This window comes from Anthonomus grandis, chromosome 2, assembly GCF_022605725.1.
Source record: "Anthonomus grandis grandis chromosome 2, icAntGran1.3, whole genome shotgun sequence".
Classification (NCBI taxonomy): domain Eukaryota; kingdom Metazoa; phylum Arthropoda; class Insecta; order Coleoptera; family Curculionidae; genus Anthonomus; species Anthonomus grandis.
The window spans coordinates 735,097-748,509 of NC_065547.1; the positions used below are offsets into that span (position 1 = coordinate 735,097).

Here is a 13,413-nt window from a genome sequence, read left to right on the forward strand (position 1 = left end):
AATAAGACAACTGATTGTAATAATGATGAAGTAAACTGGTTGAAAGTAAACTTGTGCCTCAGATTTCAGAAAATACAGCCTGGTATTCTTGAATACCGCTATGATTATTTTGGTGAATATAAAAGCATTAATATTGAAAGAAAATTGAGAGCCACTCAAAAAATTGACTATAGTACCTTGAAAATAAGCAAGTTGTACAAAACTATGCTGCCAATATCCGTTAAAAAAAAAGAAGACCTTTTAAAGTTATGCGAAAAAGGAGTGATACCTAATGAATACTATGGTTGGTATAAATCGCTGCCAATAAGCACAACATTGAAGGATGTGATTCCTGAACCTGGATATTCTGACTCAGACGGGGAGACGTTTTAGTTCTTAGTTACATTATGTTTAACAAAATTTATTATTAGGTTTTGTATTTTTTTTAATAAAAAAAGGTATATTACCAAAAAAAGTTTACTAGTTTTTCAACATCAAGTTTATTTATAAAAATTAACTCATTAAGTCACTAATTTGACAATATTTCACATAAAATGAAAACTCACTAAGTCACATTTTATATTTTTCTTTTCAATTATTAATTAACAAAATACTACTTTTTCATTATTATTTTACTGTTAGTTTTGAAATAACACACAAAACCATATTTTATTGCCGGGAACTAAAAACTACAAAATGATTTTTTCCCAAACTCATCTAAACCATCGGCATTAGTAAACAATTGATTTTTCCAGAAACTATCATTTTTGACTTAATGAGTTTTTGCAGCAAGCCAACGATATATTCAATGTATGAGAAAAAAATGGACTACTTCTTAGAGTTTTTTTCTTATACTGAAATTTATTGACATCCTGTATGTTTTTTTTTTAATGCAAGGACCTTTATATGAAATGTTATGTAATTATTTAGGGACAAAGATAGAAACCGGGACAGAGACAAGGACAGAAAGAGCAAACATCACAGGAGCAAACGAGAGAGGGACCGAGAAAGAGAGACGAAAAAAGAAAAAGAAAAGGTAGTAGTCACTCCTCCCCAAGTTCTTTTCTTTCACTTCATCTCTTTTTAATTTAATTTAAGGTGGAAGAAGACAAACCGTTGGACCTGGACACCAGAATCGCGCTCCTGCTAAAGGAAAAATGCACGGGGGGTATGGCGCCCCCGTTCCTCGCCCTCGGCGTCGATTCCGACGAGGACGGCAAATTTAACAAAGACGAGAAAGACAAAGAGAAAGAGATGCCGATCGTGCCGCCAGTGCCGAAGGAGCTGCTAAAGTTGCCCAAGTCTTTGCCCCTTCCGGTGACTATCGAGAGCGATGACGGTAACGTTTTCTTTTTATTGTTCAAAGAATATTTGTACAAAATTTTGTACTTCTCTCTTGTCAAGTTTTTGAGTTGTGGAGATTCTGTACAATTTTTATTAAAAAAAATTATGTTTCCCCAATTTTTCTTTTTTGTAAACATTTCGACAAACCGTGGAATATGTATCCAGTAAAATTGCCCAAAGAATATTTGTACAAAATTTCAAACTTGTACCTAGTTAACTTTTTGAGTTATAGACATTTTGTACAATTTTTAGAAATGCTGTTTTTGCATAATTTTAATCCTTTGGCGCATACTGTCAAGAATTGTTCTAATATCTGTGACAAAAGTATTAGCTAGTAAGTCAACATCTGAACTATTTCTATTCCAATTGCATGTAAGCAGTTCTTCCTGAAGTTTATTGCATTTATAGGTTTTAAAAGACCTAGTATAACTTACTATATCCATTGGTTGTTCCTTCGACTGATATATAGAAATTAATATAATAGAATGGTCACTAATTTTAAGAGTTTGATGGACTAAGAGATTTGTCATTTGAAATTAAATAATAAATTAGAGTCCTAATTATTTGACTAAACCCATTGGTATAAATGATACTTAATAATAAAAACTGTTTTTTAATAAATGAAAATTAAAATTCCCAAGAATAATGTTGGTGCCATTAAATCCACTAACTTGCTCTAAATATTCCCCAAAAAACTGTATAAATTTGGCATCTTGTTTCTGAGGCGAATGGTACAAAACAGAGCACAAATATTTACCTCCACCCTTAGATAGCTCAAAAGACAACAACCAAACACAATCATCAATAGACAATACAGACCCCACCTTATATCTAATATCGTTCCTAATATTTCAAAATTTTGTCAAAATTTTATACAACGGTAAATCAGGTATCCAGGAAAATATTTGTACAAAATTTGAAGCTTGTACCTAGTTAATTTTTTGAATTATGGACATTTTGTACTAATTTTAAAAAAAAAATGCACTATTCAAAAATGTTGTATTTTTTAAATTTCGAAAAACGCTGAAATAAGTATCAAATCAAATTTTTTAAATTTGTATTTTGACAAATTTCTGAGTTATGAACATTTTGTACAATTTTTTGAAGAATTTTGTTTTTAACAAAATTTGGAATAATGCTGAAATAAAAATATCTGGATAATATTTGTACAAATTTTCTAAATTGTACATACCTAGTTAAGTTTCTGAGATATGGACGTTTTGTACAATAAAATTATAATAAAGAAAAATATATTTTTTTAAGAAAAAAAATTATTTTTCAACACTTTGTCATAATTTTGTAAAACGCTGAAATAGATGTATAGTCAAATTATCCAGAGGATATTTGTACAAATTTTAAAATTTGAATTTTGTTAAATTTCTGAGTTAAAGACATTTTGTACAATTTTACTTTTTCAAAAATGCTTTTTTTTCCAAAATTTAATAAAAATTTTTAAAAACTCTGAAATGAGGCCAATCAGATTGTCCAAAGATTATTTGTACAAAATTTCAAACCTGTATCAAGTCAACTTTTTGAATTGTGGAGATTTGGTAGAATTTTTAGAAAAAAAAATTACTTCTCTCAAAAATGCTTCTATTTTCATAATTTTTCTGAAATTTCGAAAGACGCTTAAATAGATATCCAGTCCAATTGTCCAAAGAATATTTATACAAAATTTTAAATTTATATCTTGTCAAATTCCGGAATTATAGGCATGTAAAATTTTCAGAAAAAAAGATTTTTTCTAAAATGGTTTTTTTTCTAAATTTTGTAAAAATTTTGAAAAATGCCAAAATAGGTGTCCAATTAAATTATCCAGAGAATATTAGTACAAATTTTTAAACTTGTATGTAGTGAAGTTTTTGATGTCAAAATTTGAAAAAATGCTGAAACCAAAATATCCAGAAAATATTTGTACAAATTTTCAAAATTGTACATACCGAGTCAAGTTTTTGAGATATGAATATTTTGTACAATAAAATTATAATAAAGAAATGTATTTTTTTTAACAAAAAATTAATTTTTCAAAGCTTTGTCATGGCATAAATTGTCCAGAGAATATTTGGACAAATTTTCAAATTTGTATCTTGTTAAATTTCTGAGTTAAAGCCATTTTGTACAATATTTAGAAATAAAAATAAACTCTTTTCTAAAATTTTTTTTTTCAAAATTTAATAAAATTTTTTGAAAACGCTGAAATAGAGGCCAATCAAATTGTTCAAAGAATATTTGTACAAAATTTGAAACTTACCAAGTCAACTTTTTGAGTTATGGACATTTTGTACAATTAAAAAAAAATTATGTTTACCCAAAAATTAGTTTTGTAAACATTTTAAAAACCGTTGAAATAGGAGCTCAGTTATATTGTCTAAAGAATATTTGTACAAAATTTCAAACCTATACCAAGTCAACTTTTTGAGTTGTGGAGATTTTGTACAATTTTTAGAAAAAAAAAACTTCTCAAAAATGCTTATTTTTACAAAATTTTTCTGAAATTTCGAACAACGCTGAAATTGGTATCCAGTCAATGAATATTTATACAAAATTTCAAATTTGTATCGTGTCAAATTTGGTAATTAGAGGCATGTAAAATGGTTTTTTCTAAAGTTTGTAAAAATTTTATAAAAATGTGAAAAAATGCTGAAATAGGAACTCAATCAAATTGTCCAGAGAATATTAGTACAAATTTGTAAACTTGTATCTAGTGAAGTTTTTGAGTAGTGGAGATTTTGTACAATTTTAAGGAAAAAAATTTAAAAAACGCTGAAATAGGCGTCCAGTCAAATTGTCCAGAGAATATTTATACGAAATTTAAAATGTGTACCTTGTCAACCTACAATTTAAAACACAAACAACATTTCTGTACATATATTTTTTCTAATGATTGTTTTAGATCGTTCCAGTGTTTCGTTAAGCGATATGGCGATAAACCCGATGGCACCCGCCCCGGCCAATGATAATAAGGAGGAGGAGGTGGAAGAGACCAAGATGCCATTGTCCACACCTCCCTCACCATTTTTATCCAAGGAGATTTATTTGGAGTGTCATAGATTGGCAGTGGAACAGGTAAATGTCGACGAATAATAAAATGTTCAAATATTTGTTCACAGAGTTCAAGTTGTACGGAGAGTATTAATTTTACGAGAAGTTTTTGAGTTTTTTTTAAGGCCATTTTGTACAATTTTTTTTATTATATCCAGACTAAAATTATACTTAAGTTATAGCTTGCTGTTTGACAATACATTCTTGGACATAAAAACCATTTATAACAAATGTATTGTGCTATTTTCCGGTCGAATGGAAAAAAAGCAATTGTGGTAGTAATACCTAAACAGGGTAAAAACATAAAAAAAAGGAAAGTCACAGACTCATTAGTCTGCTGCCATCACTGGGAAAAATCTTTGAAAAGACAGTACTAAGCAGATTATGGGAGGAGCTAGATCAACTCAAAATAATCCCGGAAGAGCAGTGCGGATTTACAAGGGGATTATTAACTGAGTTGCAGGTTGCACGGATACAACAGAATCTAGTGGATTCATTTAATGCTAAGGGATCTACTCGACATCGAAAAGGCCTTCGTGTGGGATGACGGTTTAATCTATAAGTTGTAGAAATTCGGGGTGTCCGCAAGGTTCACTAAATTTATTAAAAATTTCCTGAAAGACAGGGAATTTACTGTTAAAATAAATGGAACTATCACCTCCTATAACAGGATGAGAGTGGGAGTTACCCAAGGCTCCCAGCTCGCACCAGTTTTATTTAACATATACACTACCGCTCAAAAGTATTTGCCCACCATGTATTCTTTTTAATATATTTTAAAATTAGATACAAAAATGTTTTCTATATACCTATATTTAGATTGTATCTCTTTTGTAAATCGCATATATGCTTAAACAGCATACCTATCAACTATAGACGCCACTAAAAAGCATCCGATTCCCGTTCGGCTATCTCCGACTGTCCCATTCGGATATTTAAATATTATGTGAATGGCGGGCAACTAACAAAAGAGCAATGTTTGCTGCTAGAAGCAGCGGTTTCTGGCAATAAGAATTAATGTAAATAATAATTAATGGAAAAATAATTTAATTAAAGTAAAAAATAGCCTTTCTGGAATAATAATAATATTTGATTCTTTAAATAAATTAAATATAAATAAAGGATGCAAACAAGAAAATTAAACTATTAATTTTATACATAATACCCTAATGTAAGTATCAAAAAAATGCAGTTTGGTTGAACGATCTAATGGAATGGAAAATGAATTATTTGTTTTGTTATTTTTTTTTTAATTTCTTTGGGCGGACATGGATTTATTTGATTTTGGATATTATATAAATTTACTATAGTTTATTTTTGAGAAAGTGTTATTTGAGAAATTTATTTTTCTACTACTTTATAAGAAAATTTTATTTTATTTCCCTGTCTAATTGAATTTTTTTATTTGAGTATATGTTGCTTATTTTTTATAAAATTAAATTTTTACATTAAATTGTGCTTATTAATAAGAATGAAAGTAGAAAACATTATATGAATACTGTAGGAGCAGTTCATTTCCTCACTGTGGATGCTTTTGCTGGATCAAACTTCATCCACGTAAGGAAATTATTCACTTTGCTCCCTTTTGTTATACAAATAACTATTATTTTTTAAGTTCTCTACATGTGGACATATCAAAAGAAAAAGCCCAACTTAAATAATAGAGTATTGTATATTTGGAAAAAATAAATCAATGGAATAAATATATAAATGTTATTAATCTTTTTGAAATAAGTACATATTTTTTAAATAACTTTTATACATTATTATTTTGGTAAGTGAAAACACAATGGATTTAATTAGTTATACTGTTATATAAATGTAGCATATATTAAAAGTTTTATTTTATAATTTTGACTGATTTTAAAAGAAACTTAATTATTTTATGCTAAAATACTAATTTACAATTCGCAGTTTTGATTAATACTCATAAGAAGAAACTGCAAGAAACTTATGAGATAGGTTATGTTTTTACAAATATTTGTCTAAAACTTACATAAAAAATTATAATACACATATACATATATATTTAAACCTATAAAAATATACCTACTATTATATAAAGAAAATACTGATAAATAGAAAAAAATATTCAATTTATTATTTTTATTTACTGCTCCTTCTTCTTCTTCTTTGATGGAAAATAAACTTGTTTGTCCATTTTTAGTTTACCTGCATTTGTCTTATTTACCTGTTCCATCATTAATGTCAGTTGTCTCATGCACCTAGACATTTACAGGTATATGTTAATAAATCTTATATAATTTTATAAAAGGATAACTTACTTATCATAAGTTTCATCATTTAAAGATCTTAAAAAGTTTGATACACTCTCAATTTCAATTTCTCTTGTTGATTGCTTGTTCAATCGTTGTACTGCTACTTGTTGATTTTCAGTCGTCTTCTCATTAACAAATGTTTCAATTTCTACACTATGGATAGCTTCAATATTATTGGAAGAACATTCCCAAAGGAGTTTACCAAAAACAGAATCGCTTCCCTTCCTTTGCTCATACATTATAAAGATAATACAAAAATAAGGCTTACAGCCATGCTACTGGTGATCATCCAGGCCCGTTGTGTTGATACCCTAAAGGACTATAATGTTACCTGCACCACAAATGTTGACATTTAAACGAGAAGGACATACACCATTCATTATAATGGGACCACTACATTTTATTGTTCTCTTAGTACATTTGCTTTCAAATCCTAGAAACAGCTATACATTAAGTACATGTTTAACAATCTTTCACTAAATAGTATAATGAATATGTACAGTATGTAATAAATACTTTGCTACAGTTGAAATTGCTACAAATTTACATTTAAAATCTCTTCGATTGCAACAATATACTTTTTCAATCTTGTCTTCAATTTTCCTTGTGCAAACAAGTGCATAGTTTGTGCTTATTTTATGCTCTCTTAACCATGCCTCAAATCTTTCTTCGCTGGAAAAATGAAAAGTTGAGGACTCTATTTTGATATCATGACTTACCTGTAAATGAACTTCAAGTTTTTGATCACAGGAGTGAAATTCTCACAGGAATACTTAGTCTTTTAGCATAAGGGACAAGAAATGTGTGACTTGGGTTATCTGGGAGCTGCTGCTTATGAATAACCTTAATATGTTTGTTCTTAGCTGAAATGGAAGAAAACATTTTACTGCATAAGTGGCACATATTTTTGTTGATAGTTTTGTCCTGATTCTGATGGTTTTCAGTAGGACCGTCCATCTTTACAGGTAAAATCGCTGAATTGGAATTAATACAGCTTTTCAGGTATTATTTTAAAACACTATAAGCAACAATATGGTCAATATTTCACAAAGAAACAAAGGAAAATTCAGTATAGTCGCAATAATCGATCAAATTAGAGCTTTTTTACGAAAGTAAACAACCAACACAACAAACGCAAAAAAAGCGGGAACATTCGTGTCGTTATTCTTGTCATTCACGTCAAACGACCGAATTTTTCTCCGAACATACACGATCACCGGCGGGAATCGGGTGCTTTTTAGTGGCGTCTATCAACTATGGTTCGTTGAAAAATACTGAATTTAAAAATAGTCTTGAAAATAACAAACAATGTAGTGAAAATATGCACTTCTTCTAAAAAACTAAGAATTGATTTTGTGTTTACATTGGTAAATAATTTCGCTTGCTTATTGACGATTGTCACCGTTTCTTTGCTGGTTTTTCAACATTCTTTAAAATGGCTAAAACAAAAAAGAGTTATCGGTAGAAACAAAAGGTATTATCATTGGACTTCATAAGGCTGGAAAGACTAATCGTCAAATTTCGACGGATTTGGGAATTCCAAGGCGGACTGTCGATTATAATGTTAGGAAATTCACCAGAGAAGGGACTATTAGCAACAAACCTCGATCGGGAAGGCCAAAGGCAACAAGTTCAAAGGAGGATTTAAATATTATAATTACAAGCAAACGCAATAGACGCCTTACCGCCCCTGAAATCACAGCAAAAATCAACAAGGAGCGTTAGGATGTTAATAAGAAGAAAACATTTGAGTGGGCCCAATCATACAAAGAATGGACTATTGATGACTGGAAGAAAGTTCTCTGGAGTGACGAGTCGAAATTCGAGGTTTTTGGAACGAAGAGGCGAGTTTGTGTGCCGTTATGCCAATGAAAGGGTCGCTGAGAACTGTACGGTGGATCTGCAGTACGCGATCTAATTAGAATAGAGGGAATTCTTCGAAAAGGGGGTTACAAAACAATTTTAAGTGATAATGTACTTCCTTCTGGTACTCGAATAATTGGGGAAAACTTCATCTTTCAACATGACAATGACCCCAAGCATACGTCGAAATTGTGCAAGCAATATTTAGGTCAATTACAAAGGCAACATCTTCTGAAAATTATGGTATGGCCCCCACAATCACTGGACCTCAATCCTATTGAATTACTGTGGGATGAACTGGATTGACAAGTGCGAAAAGCATGAAGAGTGGCACAAGATACCTCAGGAAACATTGGACAAATTAATTAGAAGACTTCAGAAACTCTGTGAAGCTGTTATTAAGAATCGTGGCTGATGAATCCAAAATTTGATTTTCTTAAATTTAATTATGTACTGTTTATATTCATTTTGTTATAAATAAACCGTTTCATAAGAATAACTGATGGGTTTATTATTTTTAGTTATAACTTTAAAACAGTCATATGGGCAATACTTTTGAGCGGTAGTGTACCAAGCGGACATTCCAAAGAGCAAACACTATTCGCGGACGACACCTGTATCTTTGCGAGCTATAAAAATTTAGTCCAGATATCAGCGTACATGCAGAGTCATCTAGATAAAATTATAGAGGCAAGCAACTAGAAAATCAAAATAAGTAGTAAGAATTTTTTATTATTAGAATTAACAGAGGTAATTCTAATAATAAAAAGCATGATGACAACATCCCAAATTTGGCATTTCGGGCACGCTGGTCCCATGGAAAGATGAGGTAAAGTACCTAGAAGTATATTTTGACAAAAAGAGTAACTTCAAAACGCATCTCATAAAGCAAATTTATTCATGCACTGGAACCAGTCATGCGCTCTACTCCTTTCTCTGTAGGAGCAGTAAGCTCTCTTTTAGTAATAAATGAAAGGTCTACAAACAGGTTCTACGTCCCAAGCTGCTTTACGCCTCAAACATTTTCTGGAATACCACGAAGACAAACATCAAAAAGCTTCTGGTGTTTGAGGATGTTCACTAATGCACCCTTCTTCGTACGGAATGTTGATATGCACTCTGACTGAAAACTTAATACTATTCAAGAATACATAATTAAAAAACATTCGAACTTTAAGGAAAAAGTCAGAAGTGTAACAAGAACCAACACCGAGAAAAGAAGTGAACCCTAGCAAGAATAGGAGAATTTCTCGGCCATGGAAAGGCGTAATGTGATAGTAGCCGCCGAATTCAAATCTACTCACTAAAACAGTTCTTTTAGTATCTAAGTTGAAACCAAAGGACCGAGGCCGCTCAGTCCTCCGCCCGACTCACTCAAGTTTTGTTTTCTCTGAGAGAAGTGGGGCTCGGGTTCTGGCTCCGCCCAAAGATAACTGGTAACCTTTCCCCGAAGCCTAATTACTCTTTCCTATCTTGATATAAGCTAGAAATTCTTTTATCTAACCTCAGCACCCAGATGCTTTAGAGAAAAGAAGTATAGGAGCCAAAAGTACCATAGCACACAGTTGCAACTGAGAAGACCGACAAGAGCAATAACAACTAGTCCGGAAGAAACCACTGTAATAAACGACCTTGCTGTTTTTTACATAGCCTTGAGGATGAATTAGCTATAATTCGAAACCGTTGTTTCTTTATTGATGAAAATTAAGAGTGTTCTTGTAGGCCTTACTGGTGCGACAAAAGGAAGCCCTGGAAACGAGCGCTCTCCTGAAAAAGGTCCAGGAAATGAACAAACTGGGCAGCGACATCTCGTCGAGCGAGGACGAACTGTTGACCGGGGAGAAGAACTACAGCCCGATCGACCGTAGGGACTTGAAGAACGAGTTCAAGTTCGACAAGGACGACGACAGGATGAGCATGTCGAGCTTGAGCAGCACGGAGGACGCGAGGATCGAGGAGGTATGTCGATTAATCAAAGCAGCAGGCCGGGAGTTTATTTTTCTTTATTCGTTTGTTTGTTTGTTTGTTTTTAGGCGAAACCGGATTCTCAACCGCCGCCTCCCCCGTTGCCCACTCCGGCCGGATATCCGGCTCCCTTGCCCGGGATTTATCCTGGTTATCAGGCTTATCACGGTAACTTGTTTTGTATTATTTTTAAATATTTTGCGAAAAATGCTGTAATAGGTGTATAAGTCAAAATCGCTCTTATCGTGCGGGTGTATCGGATTATCAACGACAAACTTTTGTAGTTGCGTTTCATTTCAATTTGCGCAACAACGTTTTTTAACTACAACGCGTCAGATAAACGAAACAGATATATGCAGCGTTAATGTATCAAAAGAAGATAAAATGATAAATGTCAGTGGTTCTAAAACAATTACTTTCATAACAAACATGCCTGTCTCGTTTCGATTGACGGATGACATTATTTGTCACAAGATAATTTAAATTTCAAATTATGGAAAAGAAAAAGCCTTTTTGTGGATTTCTAAATCCTCAAGCCAAAAAAATGGTACTTAATGTTATTAATTACTTCGAGAACGAAAAAGAAAATAAAGGGTTAGCTAAGAATGTACAAAAAGAAGTAGCTAAAGCGCTTGGAATTGGTTTAAGAATGGTGCAAAAGGTTGTATATGAAAACAAGAACAATCTTATTTCCAAGAAGGAAAAAAGGTGTAAAAGGAAGAAGCCGAAGACTGAAGATTTAAGTGAATGTGTAAAAATGGAAGTAAGGGATAGGATTTATGAACTATTTAGGCTAAAAACAAATATAACGCTGCCATTTCTGAGGGATGTTTTAAAGTAACGCGGCACATTGGAAATTGGACTTTCTGCTTTATCAAAATTAATTAAAAGCATAGGTTTTCGCTATAAAAAAGACTGCAATAGAAGATATTTGTGTGAACTACCAAATATTGTGAGCCAACGAATAGGATTTTTAAGACAATATACACAAAATGAAAAATCAAAGTTAAAGAAAGTAGTTTTCTGGTCTCTGACTGCACTGCATCACACACAATACAAATTAATTGTTTGCCATTATACCAAAATGTATAGTTTCCCAATAATTATTACAAAAAAACACAATCACACATAAACAAAGAAGAAGACAAGATCAAATAATCGTTAAAAATTAGACGCTGTGCCCTGAAATCGACAAATTAGTATGTTATGCACATACATAGGGTCATGCAAAATCGTATACTAATTTTTAAATGAAATATGTACAATTTTAATGAAAGGCTAGGGAGGCATTTTTGCTCTCATAAAAAAATATAAAATGCTTAGATCTAGATATTATTGCGTAAAGAAAAATTGTTATTGAGAATTCCGTCTATTTCGGACAATTTTTCAAAAAAGAAAAGTAAATATTAGGTCTGGCAACTTAGCAGAATATCGGGGATTCTAGGCATATACCGATGAGGCGTATACCCAACGGGCTTTATACTTATGGGCTTTTTCACGTCATGAAAGGAAATAACCAACGTATGTTTTACATGTCGAATCTGGGATACGTAGTATTCCGCAGACATTTTTACGGCGTTAAAGGCATCACGTCAGTTAATAATTATGAGGTGTATACGCGGCTTTAATATGTCACATGACGGCGTTCAATGTATTGTCAAACTCTCAAGGAAGTAACATTTTGGCAGCCACTGATTTTTCAATTTGATTCATATTACGTGGTGACCTTTGAACCCGCACGATAAGAGCGAAGGCGACTATACCTTATTTGCCTGGAATAATTTATTTTTTAATTTCAAGGAGTTAAAATCGTTCTTTCTAGGCAATTATTGCAATCTTGAGGCTGTTCAGAGCAAGTATGAATTTTTTTTATTGTCCAGGCAGCTGATACATTTTTAATGTTGAAATTGGAATAACTTTCTATTTTTTCAAATAATTAAATTCACTTTTTAGGCCTTTTGCCCAATTTGTTTTCAAATTGCATTTTACGTGTAAACTATCTGGAATATTTTTTTTTTGTTAATTTAAGGCACTTAAAATCGTCTTTTCTAGGCAATTATTGTAATTCTTAAGTCTTTATAAATTTTTCGAAAATTGGTGGAATAAGTGTCAAATGAATTTAAATGAAGATCCTGTAAACAAATTTTCTATTATTTATCTCATGGTTGATGAGATATGGACATTTTGTATTTTTAATTTTTTTTCTATAAACCTACTTTTCTTAGAATCTTCTACATTTTCTGAAAAATGCTGAAATAGGTGTCCAATGAATTTAATTAAAGATCCGATATTACAAATTTTCAACTGTCTATCTTATTCCGTTTGTGAGTTATGGACATTTTGTCATTTTTAAAAGAAACATTTTTTTTTCAAAATTTCTATTTTTTTGTGAAAACCAGTTTATTTTTCGAAAAACGCTGAAATAGGTGTTCAATGAATTTAATTGAAGATTCTATATACAAATTTTCAAGTTTGTAACTCATCTGGTTTGTGAGTTATAGACATCTTGTAATTTTGAAAAAAAAATATTTTTTCATAATTCCTATTTTTTTATATGAAATCTTGCACATTTTCTAAAAAATGCTGAAATAGTTCTTTATTAAATTTAAATGAAGATTATGCATACAAATTTTCAACTCTCTATTTTATATGGTTAATGAGTTTTTTTAGTATTCCTATTTTCTTAATTTTTAAGGGTTTAGTTGGATAAATGGTCAAAACAAAATCCAAGCTTTACAATTTTTTTCTTTAATTGGCAGAGTGTCAAAATTTCTTTAATTGACAAAACAAGACAATTTAAACATAAAATCATTTTCATATGTACAAATATAATTTAAAACGATACTAAGAAGTGTATAAATAAAAATAAAAGCACAAAGAAAGACAATTAAAATATAAAACACTTATATGTCTTTTTAATGTTTTTTAAATACAATTAAGC

The 13,413-nt window shown here is 31.2% G+C and overlaps 1 protein-coding gene across 4 annotated transcripts in view; it reads left to right on the forward strand.

The window, feature by feature from the left end:
- Nucleotides 1-13,413, forward strand: part of LOC126749252 (histone-lysine N-methyltransferase SETD1-like) — a 68,416-nt gene that overhangs the window by 28,171 nt on the left and 26,832 nt on the right. For all 4 annotated transcript variants that reach the window (XM_050458954.1, XM_050458971.1, XM_050458964.1 and 1 more), the window contains 5 exons: nucleotides 910-1,015; nucleotides 1,078-1,318; nucleotides 4,217-4,389; nucleotides 10,230-10,466; nucleotides 10,541-10,640. In XM_050458954.1, the coding sequence (XP_050314911.1) occupies nucleotides 910-1,015; nucleotides 1,078-1,318; nucleotides 4,217-4,389; nucleotides 10,230-10,466; nucleotides 10,541-10,640 (857 nt within the window). The remainder of the gene's footprint in view (nucleotides 1-909; nucleotides 1,016-1,077; nucleotides 1,319-4,216; nucleotides 4,390-10,229; nucleotides 10,467-10,540; nucleotides 10,641-13,413) is intronic.